The 14,844-nt window shown below is 39.9% G+C and overlaps 1 protein-coding gene across 13 annotated transcripts in view; it reads right to left on the reverse strand.

Annotated features, from left to right (window-relative positions):
- Window positions 1–14,844, reverse strand: part of LOC306847412 (microtubule-actin cross-linking factor 1-like) — a 164,661-nt gene that overhangs the window by 36,153 nt on the left and 113,664 nt on the right. For all 13 annotated transcript variants that reach the window (XM_079381356.1, XM_079381354.1, XM_079381355.1 and 10 more), the window contains 6 exons: window positions 14,545–14,783; window positions 13,321–13,450; window positions 12,775–12,974; window positions 11,886–12,393; window positions 10,583–11,577; window positions 8,993–9,493 (listed from right to left, as the gene is read on the reverse strand). In XM_079381356.1, the coding sequence (XP_079237482.1) occupies window positions 8,993–9,493; window positions 10,583–11,577; window positions 11,886–12,393; window positions 12,775–12,974; window positions 13,321–13,450; window positions 14,545–14,783 (2,573 nt within the window). The remainder of the gene's footprint in view (window positions 1–8,992; window positions 9,494–10,582; window positions 11,578–11,885; window positions 12,394–12,774; window positions 12,975–13,320; window positions 13,451–14,544; window positions 14,784–14,844) is intronic.

A 14,844-nucleotide genomic window follows, 5' to 3' on the forward strand; every position in this document is an offset into this window, starting at 1 on the left:
CCTCTTCCCTTATTTTCTTCTTTCAGTATTCCAAACACAAGAGCTCAGCTAGGCTCCACGCAAGCTCCTTGCTCTTATTTTCTCCATTTTTTTCTTGTGCAGACTTTCGTTCTCATACACGTTTTTCTCTGCGTCTGTTCTAAAGCCACTACACAGCTGAAATGGTTTGCAGCTGCTAAAAAAATCTCCCAGTTTTTCTCTCCCGTTCGCTCCCCCTTTCTCTCACACACTCTCTGCTCTCTTTTTTTCTCTTGCTCTCTCTCCCTCCTTTCTCTCTCTGTTTTTGTTTGAATCCAGCTCCGTTTGTTCTGTTTCCTGCTATGGTATTAAAACACAGGAAGTGGTCCAATCATGCCGGTTTCCCCTTCCAAAAAAACACACGAGACAAGGCTAGAGAAGTGAGCCCAAGATAAAGTGTGTGGGAGGAGGGACCAGGGAGTCAGTGGGAGTGACCCAATCCAGGGATCTGACGTGTTCCTGCGGAATCACTGGATAACGGGAGCAGCTTATCGCAAACTAAGCACTACATAAACCATCTTTGTAAATGCAAAATAGTATTGAAGAAGAGAGGCTACAGTAAGAGTTTTTGTGTGCAGTGAGCTTCAATGAGTCAACTTGTGTAACTGATACAGCTCATTTTCATTTTGTATTTGTTATATTCATAACTTTGCTGTAATCCAAACCTGAATCAGCTGGGATAAACACTCCCACTCAAAAAAAGCAAACGCCTGAGGCAAAACACAAACTCAAGATCACAACAGACAGACAGGAAAAGTGAGTGTGAAAATGATAACTAAAGTGGGAGTGGTCATACTGAAAGAGGAGGGAGCTTCTGAGAGGGAATTAAAGAAATAACGGCTGCCTTTCTTTACCCCCTCAAATAAACTGCCATTCGTGGAAGCAAAAATCCCCTGCACACATTCCCTTTTACTGTTCTGTCCCCTCCCTTCCTCCTTTTTCAGATAGGCCCTATGTAAAAGCAAAACAATACAGGAGGACATACAAAAGTTTTCCATATTCAAACACCCCACTTGTGCATTCCCGTCTGCTACTCTTCTGTAACACAATCCTGTCAGGAGAGACCATAAGGGGGGGGCTGGGGCCTCTGATGAGGGGTTTTAGGATAACGTAACATGAAAATGAATGAACATTCCGCTTAAGTGTCCACCGACCCAGACCAAGACGAAATGGGAATATAAAGTGTGAGCTTTTAATATTTCTATGTGCCAAACACCTCATTTTCATTGTTCTACTACACAGACTACAATCTGTCTTTCCTTTTTTCACAGTGTAAAAGGATAGTTCATTCTTCCAAACCTGCATGATTTTCTTCAGTGCAACATAAAAGGAGAATGTTTTTTTCCAGGCTCTTTTTCAAACAATTAAATTTCAAAAAGGATGGAAAAGCACCAAGTAAAAAGGCCAGTCCAACTTGTGTGCTATCCTCTGAACCTTCTGAAGTTATACAATAGCTTTCTGTGACAAACAGACAGATATATAAATCATTATTTACTGACATATTGGACATTACTACTTCTGTAATGAACTTTCAGTAACAAACTGAATAACTTTGTTTTAAACCTTCTTTTAAAGCAATCACATGACTTCATAAGATGTGGAATAACTCAAAAGTCCCTGCTGAAAGGCTTCAGTACCCATTCATTGTGATTACAAAGAAAATATTAATTTGTGCTCCGTGGCAGATCTCGATAAAGGTCAGTAAATGAAGAGAGTAAATTTTGAACTATTCCTTTAAGAAGTTCCAGCAGAGAATAAACACTGAACGCATGTCTGCCCATTCTTCCTAGCACTCAGTCCAAGAAGCACAAATGCATGCAGAAAAATTCACACACTCACGCCTGGAAAGGGGGGAGGGGCCTGTTCGTCCTCAGTGATCTAACTGTTGCTCTGAACCTCCACGCTCCCCGTGGCCTGCATGTCAAGCAAGCTAAATACTCTGTCTTTCTTATAAACTCTTTCCCCCTCTGTGTCAGTTGGATTGCAGCTGTCATGGCCGCTTCCAACACAAACCTCCCTACAGGAACAAAAGAGGTTTGTTGTCCATTTTGCTGGTGCTTGTGCTCTCGCCCTCGACCCACATCAAACTAGGTTTCAGTGAACAGTATTACTTGCCTCATTTAAAACGAGACACGTGCATCCCAGACACAACTGGACAATAAACAGTAATACCAAATACATTTGTACACAAAATAAAACTAAATAAGAGGCCAAAACAATTCATCTAAACCTGTGTAATTCATCTAAATGTTCACACTACCTGATCCAAGTTAAATTCATGACTGCTTGACTGGTGCATCCCCCACTCTACTTTTCCTCATTCTTTCAGTGACTGGTCATTTGGCCAGTCACGCCTGGTTAAAGAGTCACAGTCTTGACTCAGACAGGAAGAGGGAGGGGTTCAAAGCCCCAAAATCCCCTAAAGAGACTCTGTCATTGGAACTGAACTGACTGGCATAGGTAAAGTGCTACTAGTGCTTTGTGGCTAAAATGGCCCCCATTAAAAGGCTGGCTGTCACTCAGCAAAACAAGCACGAGGCCCGAGAACATTATTGACTTTAGAGGGCTATTTGTTGTCTCAGCAGAGCACCTGCTGATATAGTTTTTTTTTTTTTTCTTTGTCGCTTGCCCACTTTTAATCTTTCTTCTCCCTGCCTGATTGCACTAAAGGTAAAAGGTACTGAAAGCCTCATCTGTTTGTTTCGGTTGTTCATCTACCCCCCTCCTTCTCTCGTTCCCTTTGCCACACTGGTTTCTAGGTAGCATGTCTCTCATTTTTTCTATCTCAGCAGTAGATTTATAATTAACCACCAGGCTTTACCTGAATGACTCAATTGTGTGCATTGTTCTCTCTCACCACCACCGACAAAGACATATGGAGCAGGGATAGGAATACAAACACCTCTCCTATAAGAATGAGAGAGGAGTCTGGTCTGGCCACAAAATTAAAGAAAATAAGTTAACAAATTTACAGCATTAACCTTTAGTTTCACATTTAGTTCATATTTTTAGATTATTAAAACTATTTGTTAGTCTGTTAAAAAATTAACATGTAGAATTAAATAAAATACAATAAAAGTCTGCATCAGGAACCTCTTGTTCCCACACCCAGTCATTGCACTGATTATTATCTTGGTAATTATTTCCAAATGTCAATGGGGTGACCCTATTACATAAAGTTCCTATTTATTTCTATTGGTGAGCTAATTGAGAGTAACTGGAAGGGAAAGTGGGCTATTCTTTGGAATGTCACAGTAATGCAGAACAGATGAAACAATACCAGGCAATGGGAACAGCTAGAGCATGACATAACACACGCATGTGCACATACACTCGAATGCTAGTGTGTGATGTATAGAACAGGGTCAATTTAGAGAAATTTAGTCATCAGCTTAGTCTAACCATGTTATCATAATTTAATCAATCCCGTAGTGGAAAAAAAATAAACTGGAAATGAGCAGACTGACAGAAACAGAAAATTCACAGAACTTTCACTCCAAGGAGGAAGATGTTGCACAGCAAAAATAGAAATAACACTACAATGATATTCGAGATCATGGCGATGGCACAGAAATACTTAAACACAAAAAGCTGTATGAGGCTACAAACGACTAATTAAACGGTGAATGAGAATGTCTCTCTGTCTGTCATTTCATTTTGTATGCCAAATATATTTATTTGTTTTGTAAAAAATAATTGTATAACAATTGTAATTGTACATTAGTAATATAATTGTTTGAAATTTTCAAAAGCTGTAGTGATTGCCTTATTTTATTTAGTTTGAATGTGTAACTCATTATTACAAATTGTAAAAGCTGAATAAAATAAAGCCAACTGATTAATCTGTGAAATAATCGACGATTAATCGTTGTAATAATCATTAGAATTAAAGTAATCATTTGTTGCAGCCCTAAATCATAGCGAAGACACAGATACAGAAAACAGTTATCTAACTACTAGACACAACTTAAAGTTCGATAGGATCGCTGGCTCAGCAGGATATCCAAAATGTGTGCAAGTATACATACATCATGGTAGGATTTGTTTGCACTTAATTCAACAGACTTAATGCAAAGTATTATTTGTATTTGATTCATTTTGATTCACATTGTTAATTTACAGTACTTCAATACAAGAACTTTGCATTACCTTATTGCGAGAGTGATAAATTAATTATAGAAAAATAATCCGAGCTAATCTGCTTCATGTGACTGTGAGGCCACAAGATTGATGATGTTAGAGGGAAACCCCTAAGGTTTGGGTGGGGGGTTGGGCAGGTCATGACATAGTCTGAGCAGTTGTTATTGTGGAGGAAAAGCTGTGATCACAAACTACGTAAAAAGAGGTCGATAAAAATAGACAAACCAGCAGTACTGAGGGAGGGATGGAAAGAGTAAAAGGAGTGAAGATATAAGCAGCGAGGTAGAGGACAGTGTGCACAACCTGATGTGATTTAGAAGCCATTCCCTCATCCCAACAGGCCTGTGAAGGAATTCCCAGTTGGACAAGGGGCCCTCGTTTTACTCCAGTCTAGCACTTCATCCCGCCCCGCCGGCTCAAGCTTCAGCTGCTCTGGGACCGGGCGACATGGGAGAGCACAAGGGTACATAAGGGACAGGAATTTAGGGAGAGGGGGCAACCACACCCTGCTTATGTGAACGAGTGTCAGTGTGTTTGCAGGGTCCAGGGTGGGGAGACAGCTGGGATGCCGGACGCTCCACATGGACTGGAATTAGAAACATTCTCACACATGGACCTGCGGGCACACTCCCACAACATGCAAACACACCTTCTGTGACTACATATCACCCTATAGCACACGCAGACCTGCTGCTAAATATGAGAACATATCCAGACAGGAAGCACTAGACGACACTGGCAAGACATATCACAATGAAGTCACAAGTTCGACAAGTTTCCCCGTTTCTCTCCAGCCGAATTATACAACATCTCAATACGCTCATTGTTGAGAAGCTAAACAATGATACTGACTAATCTGACACCTTCTCTTAATACCCCATGCCCCCCGCAGCTGCCCCGATGGAACTTACACAACAAAAAAACCTCTCAGACACACACACAGGATCACCCTCCCCTCTCCACCCCTTTGAGCAATGACATCATTTTGGATTTGGTGTCTTTGAAATGGAGTCTGGCTTGCGTGGAGTGAGGCGAAAATGAGAGCAGACTATTTCGTGGCAGACGAATGGGCTGCACTCAAATTTATCTTACGATGTTTCATTACAAAGTGGTAGACGAAAGGAGAGAAATGGGACAGAGAAGATGGAAAATTGACGAACGCTGACAGCCAAGTTGGATGAATACCAAAGATGTCTTTCTGAACACATTTTATTCTCTCTTCTTCCCCTTTGTAATGAATGAGATCCCAGTCTGCAGCTTCCTAAAAATAACCTATAGACTGCAAAACATACAGTCACAGTGGGGTTCAAAAGTCCACTTTTTCAAATGTAATATTTTTTCCTGTCACAAATGATATTCATTCAGCATAGCATTAATATAAGCATAGTTTACGTGAAAAATTTACATTCTCCGAATGTCTCAGTATTTTTGCTTTAATGAAAAAAATCAATAAAATTGATATACATTATTTTTTAAACATTTTAAAATAAATAGTTATTTTTTTAAATATTTATATTTCTTTGCATAAAAATATTTTTTGTAAAAAGTTTTGCTTTTAGTGTTGTAGCCCACATTGCATCTTGTATTGACTTAATGAGTTAGTAATACGTGGTTGTCTTTATTTTAAGGTCTTCAAGGCCACAAGACAATGTTAAAAAGCAGTAATTTTCCATTGCCTTTGTTTGATATAATACCAATTGCTGACTGACTGAGTCAGACTGAGCTTTTAGAAAGACACAATAAAGATTATTAAGCATGTTAAGCATCTGCTCATTATTATTTTTAAAGTGATATTTCCTGATGGAAAGAAAAATCTAACGACTCCGCTCTTATAAAAGTGTATCCCATCAATACGTTTTGAAGCCCGCTGTACTTCATATTTTATATTTACAACTTTGTTCTGGCTTTGACTTAATTCTTTCACCCCTGTTTTGATCAGACATCCACATGAGCTTCATTACAGATCATACTGACAACACCCACTTCTTATTCAGCTATGTCTTCCATTTTCTGTTCATTCCCTTTTCTGGACCTCTCGCTGTCTGCCTGCGCTCTGAAACACATCTATATAACCTGCTTTTATTTATATCAGAATGAAAAGCAGAAAAGGGGATGGTGAGTGTTGGTGTGCATTCAGTCCACTATATCGTTAAAGATTTGAAAGAGAGCTTTATTAGACCGCTACGCCTATGATGAGATGAGGTAGGAGTCAAGGTATGAGACATGCAAGTGGGTAGATGAGGAGTAGAAAAGCAGAAATATTCAAAAATGGAAAAAGCATGAGGAAAAGACAGAAGAATTTCTCAAGTCTTCCTCAGTGATCCAAGTTTCTACAAAGTAATTCATAACAAAGACAAATCAAGGACATTTCATTAAAAATAAAACATTTAACTAATGACAGACCAATATATTGTCCATAATCCATATTTGGGTATGCATAATTCATATTTGAGCACTGATCAATAACCCTGCCAGCTTGGCTGATTAAAACGGATGCCTTACTAGTTGACATTTTCATCCAATTTTCCAATCACTAACTACACTATAGTTCAAAAGTTTGGGGTTGGTAAGATTTTTTTTAAATGTTTTTGAAAGAAGGGTTCTTATGTTCAACAAAGCTGCATTTATTAGATCAAAACAAAGTCATAGCATTAATATTGTGAAATGTTGCTAAAACCCATTTTCTATTGTAATATATTTAAGTAATTTATTCCTGTGATAACAAAGCTGAATTTTCAGCAGTCATTATTCCAGTGTTCAGTGTCACAGAAATCATTCTAACATTATCTTATTATTACTAACAATGTTGATTCTTTGATGAATAGAATGAATATAAAGGTAAAAATAACATTTGTTTGAAATATCTTCAGTCACTTTTTATCAATTTAATGCATCTTTGCTGAACAAAAATATATTTTTCTTTCAAGAAAAAAACAAACAACTCTTACTGAACACACAATGCGTATATGGATAGTTTAAACTATTCTAATGTAATAAGTGAGTGCACTACAGTACAGAGGGTTCTTGCACCTGACGCCTTCCCTTCTTACACTTCAGATTTAGCTCAGTGTCCATCACAGTGCTAACACTGATAATGAGCTCTCCATGTAGGCACTCAATCAACAGTGGGATGCAATACTACGAAAAAAATCCTGCAATGAAAGATTTACCTGGCAGTAAATCAAAGCATCTCTGAAGAATGCAAACCAGAGTGACAAATTTCACCCTTCCAAATTCCAAGAAATTCAGAAAGTACTAAATGTTTATTGCCATTTAAAATCTTTAAATGTTCAGTTAAAGTTCACCGGACTACCTCAATACCACTCAAAGTCTTTTAAAGTAGTCATACTGTTGTTGCTGAGCATGACTGAGGAAGGAATGATTCAGTCTCAGCAAGGCATATTTTCTACAGCACTGATTCACTCTCCTGCTCCTGGAGGTCTCTGACGCCCACCACATCCGTCATTTCCTCAGCTTTACTCCTTCCCACTTCCAACTACACCTCTTCACTCTCACACTCTCCTTTCTTTCACCACCCTCAAGAGGTATGAGTATGAGAGATACAGACATTTCATCAGATGGTCAGGGGAGGAAAGGTGAACTCGAGCAGCCCACTCTAAGAGCTGACACGTCTTTCCTTATTCTCTTGCCACCATCACAGAGTACGTGGTGAGAAGAAAACAGCAAGAACATGTTGGTAAGAAGGATTTATTAAGAGGGAGAGCTTTCACCCTGCAGTAATCTCAACACATTTTCCTTGCATTTCTCTTTTAAACAAGCATACTCAAGAGGCAAGACTTCAGAGGAAAGAAGGAAAACTTCAAGGAAAGAAGTATAATGAAGTGGTATGTCGTTTGAAAATTTTCTTGCAAACTTCTCTAAGCAAACATTAGCCTAAAAGAACTGCACAATTAACTGAAATCACGCTATGCCTTAGTGCGATTATCAAATCACAAAGGCAGTGACTTATATATGCAGAATGCGTTTCAGAGTGAAGCATAGCACTGTGTTCCTTTATACGCAAGCAGCTCAAAATCTGCTGTTTTCAGTGTCTCAGAGTGGCTGGATTTGCAGCAAACAGTGCACCACATAAATTCAATCTCTGCATGTACATGTAAGTTTGGGTCGCTTATTGTTTAACATTTGAAAATTAAGAATTTTTAGATAGCCTTATATATTAGTATTGTAATATTTTTTGTTGTACTGTAAAATACTACAATAATAAAAAAGATAAAAAAATATAATTTTTTTAAATACTAATAATTCTTATTACTACTAATAATAATTCTTATTATCTTATAGTAATATTTCTATACATGGTATAGCAAATCAAATTGTGCAGCTCCACAAACAAGCACAAAAAAATCCCATTTCACTTTTTTTTTTTATCAGAAAAAAATTGCTATTAAATTTATTCCCCCACATCCTGCAACCCTGGCTTGATGTGATTTACACAATAAGTACATGTTTCTGAATCAGCATTACTTACTGGTTCTGGAACATCATCCTGGATCATCTGGAAATCATTGCCCACTGAATTAAGTGGTAGGGTGGTTGATTCAGGAACACGTCATACTTGGGTAAACCACATGCTGCACAACATAAGCTTTGCTATACTTTGTTTACATATCGAAAAAACAAGATATAATCATCTGTGCCACATGAGCTCATGTTTAGGTAGGAGGGCTGAGCCCCTCTAAGACTGAAACTCTAGAACCGCCTGTGGTACACGAACACTGTTAGCAAACAGTGGTTTGCACAGAATGTAATCTGATATTGCAAATGATGGATATAGTACACACACAGATACACAGTTTGCTAAATCTTTTCCTACCTTGAATTCCTGAAGCTGCTGTTTGATGATCTCCACTTCTGTCCCCACGACAGCCTGTGTGTTCAGCACCTCTTCTGCTCGTCCCAGCAACCCTTGTAGATCATCTATACAGCCGTAGAATTCCTTCACACGCTCTTCTGCTGCTTCTATGAGTGCCAGACGGTTCTGGCCCCGCTCTGCCAGCTTGCCTGCCTGTCTGCTCAGGGCTTCGGTCTCTCTCCTGAGGGCCAGAAGATCAGGTGAGCTCCCCTCTCTACGGAGCATAGTTGTGCATTCTCCACCATGACTCTCCAGCTCGGCACGGAGGGCATTGAGTCGACTCAGGAAGCCCCTGACAGCATCAGCCTGTGAGGCCAAGGAGTCCGAATCCCGTCCCACAGGGCTAAGGCTGTCCAACTCATCATCCAAATCAGCCAGGCGGGAGAAAACATCTCGAACATGTGACTGGACCTCTCCCACACCTTGCAACCAGGACTCCAAGGATGAGCAGCATTTCTCAGTCTGTGGGGAGAAGGTACACATGCAGGTAAATAGGTCAAGGTCAAGTTTAGGTCAAGTTTATTTATATAAATGAAGCTGAAATTATGGGCCATTCCTATGCAGCAGACCAATCATGTTTCTAAATATACTGGATAAACATTAATATAATAAGTAATATTTCATAATATGACTGTTTTAATATATCTGAATATGCATCTGAATAATAATTTCACTGTTTTGGTTTAAGCGCATATTGTCATTTTGGTTGCATCTCTGAATGCTTTTAACATAAAGCAATGTCAGTTTACTAAGAAATGCTCAACCATTCCTTAGATGTTTCAAACATATGCTCTTGGGAAGAGTTTAAATTATAAATATAGGTTATTCCCATTTCTGAAATTTCACTTTCCATCCTGTCAGACTGTAATGCCCCCTTAAATAACTAAATGCAGTTCCTCAATTACAACATGCTCCAGGAAGTGACATTGTTTTCATGAAAAACTGTACTAACAGTTTTCGTAATGGATTTGATAAATTCTCTGGTGTTTTTGGTGTTATTTGGTTTCTCAATTAAAAAAAACTAATAATCCTGTTTTATAACATTGCAGAAATTGATATGAAAACATGAAAACTAGTTGATGTGGCTGACTTGGAATCCCTCAATAAGTGAGAAATAACTATTTCTATACTTAGAGGTTTTATCCTAATAATTTTCTTGCTGTTATGTAAACACTTTAGCAAAAAATTACAATAAAAGTGTCTGAGTTTGACCACAGCATATTTCTGAAAGTCTGCTAAACACATTTTTAGAATTACACTTGCAACATAAGTATATTTAAAAAAATAAAACGTTCAAAATGCACTGCATAGCAATGCAGTACTGTGCAAACTTTATATTTTAATCTGAAATAACTGCAAACCATGAATACAAGCTATTAAAAAGGAACAAGACAAATCTAGACCAACAGCCAGAAAAAGACCGTCTCTTATTTCAGCAAACACGACATGAGTGCAAACACAAACTACATATCAGGTTATATATAACATCCCAACTACCGCCTCAGTCCTGACACATTCCAGAGGCTCCTGATCATGTGCAGATTCTCTCACCTTCTCAGTAACTTCTTCAAACTCTTTTTCTGTATCACAAGCTTGCTGCAACAGCCTCTGGCTACCATCTTTGCTGGCCCTGGAGATCTCGGGCGCATCCTGCAGCAGCCCTTGAGCCAGATTTCGCAGGTACACCACCTGTGGCTGTACAGAGTTTAACAGTTCCTGTTGGCTACGCAGACGCTCCAGGCTTTTGTTGCTACAAGCTTGCGGCCCAAGCACCTCCTGAACCTCGATCTGATGCTTGGCTGCCTCGAGTCTTCTTTCCACAGCCAGTCTCCCATCTTCAAACTCCTTCAGTCTGCTTCCCAACTCTTCTAGCTGAGCCGTGCGGCCCTGTAGTCGCTCAGAGAGACCGTCTATCCTGCGATTAAGCTGGGCTTTTTCATCCATCACTTCCTCTTCACCAGTGCAGCTCTGTTCCAGCAGCTGATCTGCTGCTGTGTTCAGAGAATCTAAGAGAGGGCGATAACGATCCAAGTCCAGACTCAAGCGTCTAGCCTTTTGCAAAGCCTCGTCTAAGGTGGCGGGATCCAGTGATGGGTGGATTTCCGCCTCCCTTTCCTCACATTCTGCAACCCAAGGTACAAGCTCATTGCGATGTTGTTGGTACAGCTCAGCACGGGACAGCGTCTCTTTTATTTGACTGTGTTTATTAGAGGTTTGTTGGTTCATGCCCTCCCAGTCTTGCCGTAAGGTGTTTAGTCGAGTCTGTAGGGCTAATCGCTCATCTCCAGCAGGGAGGGATGCCAGTAGAGATGCCCCCTCGGCCTGGATGAGCTCATAGGATCCACGTTGTTGTGCTATAGCTCGCTGGAGATCCTCTTGTTGGGCCAGAAGGGTCTTTAGAGCATCAGGTTGGCAAGGAAGGGCTTCAGAGACCCCAGCTGTGTGATTCCCAGCCTGCCCGTCCAACCAGCCATGAAGCTCGTCAAACATCTGCTGGAACTGTTGAGTGCTGGACAAGGCAGCCTGCAGCTGGGACAAGCCATCAGCTGAAAGACAGCAATGAGGGGGATGGTTACTATTATGTACATGCACAAAAACGCACATTACAGTAGGCGAACAATATTGGGAAAAAAACTTTGCGATATTTAGTTTTTCTGTGATATACATTGCAAAATAAAAAGACACAGGAGTTTTAACTTGAGTAGCTATATTTGGAAAGAATTAATAAATTTTTTGGAGAGTGCGTCTGCATAAAAAAATAAGTCAAGTGATAAAATTTTTATTTTACTGTAAAACTACAATATTACATTTACGTCTTAATTTCTTCATTTCCAAACTGCAAACGGTTACTTACCAGCCCGTTCTTCTAGGTTTTTGAGGGGGCCGCTCACACTCTCCAGCCTCTTGTGTAACTCATCTCTGAGATATGGTTCGGCCACAATTGTGCTGAGCTCCGCACACAGCTGCTCAGCCTGGGCCAGTTGACCCCGTCTCTGTTCCAGCTCAGAACGGATCTCCCCAGTTTCCTGAAGCCTACGGCGCAGGGCTTCAGGCTGAGCGCTTAGAGAGGCCTGTGCATCCAGCCTCTCGCCTAGATCGGCCACGCTCTGAGACAGCTCCCTGAGCAGGGCCAGGTAGCGCTCACTGGTTCCCTGTGCCTGGCCGATCTGCTGCGAGCGGCCGGTGAGACAAGAGGTGAGGTCCTCCCATTGCTGTGAAATGTCTGCCAGCTCCTGCCTCACCTCCTCTAGGTCCTGTCCATCTCTAGAACCCTCATCTCCAGATGGGGAGAGGATTCCCTCTGCTGCACGAGACAACTGGTCAAACTGGGGTTGCCGTGTCTCAAACTCACGCAACATGAACTGACGGGATAAAAAAAGAAATTTAAAGTGATTTTTGGTGAAGCTAAGTTTTGAGAACAAAACGTTTCATTTGATTTTTTTGAGTTTGGAGTTTCATTTGACATTTCAAAAGCTTTTATTTTTTTGTATTGTAAAAGTTAGTTTTTTGATAAAATATCTGCATTAACTATTTTATAAAATAACTCAAATTGCCTTTTGAAGTAGGATTACTTTTATTGATGGAAATTATTTTTTGACAATGTAACGGACACTGTCAATGTATTTAAACTGTATTTAATAATCTGTATTCAATGAACATTATGAAAAGACCCTATAATGTGATATTTACAGATTTGTTCTCCAATCTGTAATTTGGTAGACAAAGCAAGAAGATTAGTTTACCTGCACTTGCTGTTTCTGTGTGTTGAGCATGTTGGGGTCGATACTCAGTGGGCCTAATACGCTCATCATCAGCTCTTTCTCTCGTAGCCATGGTCCTAGCTGACTGGCTGCTGCAGCAAAACTACCCAGCCTATCAGCACACGCCTCCAATTCAGTCTGCCTCTGTGCTGCAGTCTGATTGGCTTTCATCCACCGTGAGTCTAGGAAAGAGAGCAATATCCTGAATCTGAATGTATTAATAAATATACTAAAACACAATAGATTAAAAAATGCCTGAACAGGTTGCACTTTGACAACGCATGGAACACCAGAATAAAAGTTCAGGATATTTGATCTGAAGGTCAGAACTCTTCTTGGAGCTTACATTATTTTCAGCCTTCCTTTTCCTGCACCCAACTCTCGCCTTGTGACCAGCAAATTAATTAATTAAAAAATTAATTAATTTAAAAAATTAAAATTAAAATTAATGTACTATTCTGTTGTTATAGTTACTGTTAAAGGGACAAAGTTCATTAAACGGAAATTAACTTAAATCACATCACTGACCTATGTCTTCAAGCTGACGTTTCCAAGTCTCAGCCTCCGGGGAGTCTGGATTATCTGTTATTAGCTGATTGAGAATGTTTTTCAGATCCTCCACTTTCCCAGAATGGTCGGCAAGCTCAGTAAGTAAAACCTGGACACAGGTACCTGTTTGTCAGATGTCTGTCACAATGTAATCAAATGGAATTATGGCTAGGGCTACTGTTTTAAGGGGTCATGAACTGAGAAACCAAAATTTCCTTGATCTTTTGACGTATAAGAGGTCATTATACTATAAAAACATCCCGGAACTCAACTTTGTCATTACTCTAAAAACAGCTTATATTGAAGTCAGTTTGCCAAAACAACAGCTTCTGGAACTTTCTACTCTATGATGTAATAGTGTAGATAAGCACCGCCTTCGCAGAAGAAGATCGACATTCGCGCATGTAGATAAGAGAGAGGCGGATGCGCAGGTTTACGCAGAAACCAAACGATAAAGTCGGCTTTAAAGATTCCGCGGATTCGTTTACAAACGTTTACAACATTCGTTGCTTCAAAATTTTGATGCTTTTTGATGTAAAAATCTTGACAACATTATAAGTGGACCTCAAAGAACAGTACAAAATAAAAAAGAGAGGCAGTTCATGACCCCTTTAACAATCCTTTAGAGAACTATGGGATTAAAGACAAAACTAATTTACAGAAAATTATTTGCCTGATTACGGATAAACTATTTCATATATGTGACCCTGGACCACAAAACCAGTCTTAAGTCGCTGGGGTATATTTGTTGCAATAGCCAAAAATACATTGTATGGGTCAAAATTATAGATTTTTCTTTCATGCCAAAATCATCAGGATATTAAGTAAAGATCATGTTCCATGAAGATATTTTGTAAATTTCCTACTGTAAATATATTGAAACTTAATTTCTGATTAGTAATATGCACTGCTAAGAACTTCCTTTGGACAACTTTAAAGATGATTTTCTCAACATTTTGATTTTTTTCCACCCTCAGATTCCAGATTTTCAAATATTTGTATCTCAACCAAATATTGTCCAATCCTAACAAACCATACATCAATGGAAAGCTTACTTAGTCAGCTTTCAGATGATGTATAAAGCTCAATTTCAAATAATTTACACTTAAGACTGGTTTTGTGGTCCAGGGTTACATATATTCTGTGGGGGTCTGTAGTTTGATACCCCTGTTACAGAATTATTCAATTCTCTCAAAATGTTACCTTGGTTTCTTGGGCTTGAGCACGCACCGCCTCTGGCCGAGAAGGTGAGGCGGCCTGCCCTTGTGCCAGGCTCTGTTCACGAGGGCCCAGCCACTGGATGAGTGCCTCAGTGCTCTGCCTGGCCTTCTGCCGCAGGTCAAGAGAGGCCTCTTGTCTACCCTTCCTTTCCCTCAGGTCACTGCCCAGCTGCTCATACTTGCAGTTCACATCTGCCACTGCCACCTGGATCTCAGTCAAGTCTGAGGGTAAGAGTGAAGAAATGTTGACGCAAGTACAGTCACAGTAGGCCGATGACAAGGC

Source organism: Barbus barbus, assembly GCF_936440315.1.
Source record: "Barbus barbus genome assembly, chromosome: 27".
NCBI lineage: Eukaryota > Metazoa > Chordata > Actinopteri > Cypriniformes > Cyprinidae > Barbus > Barbus barbus.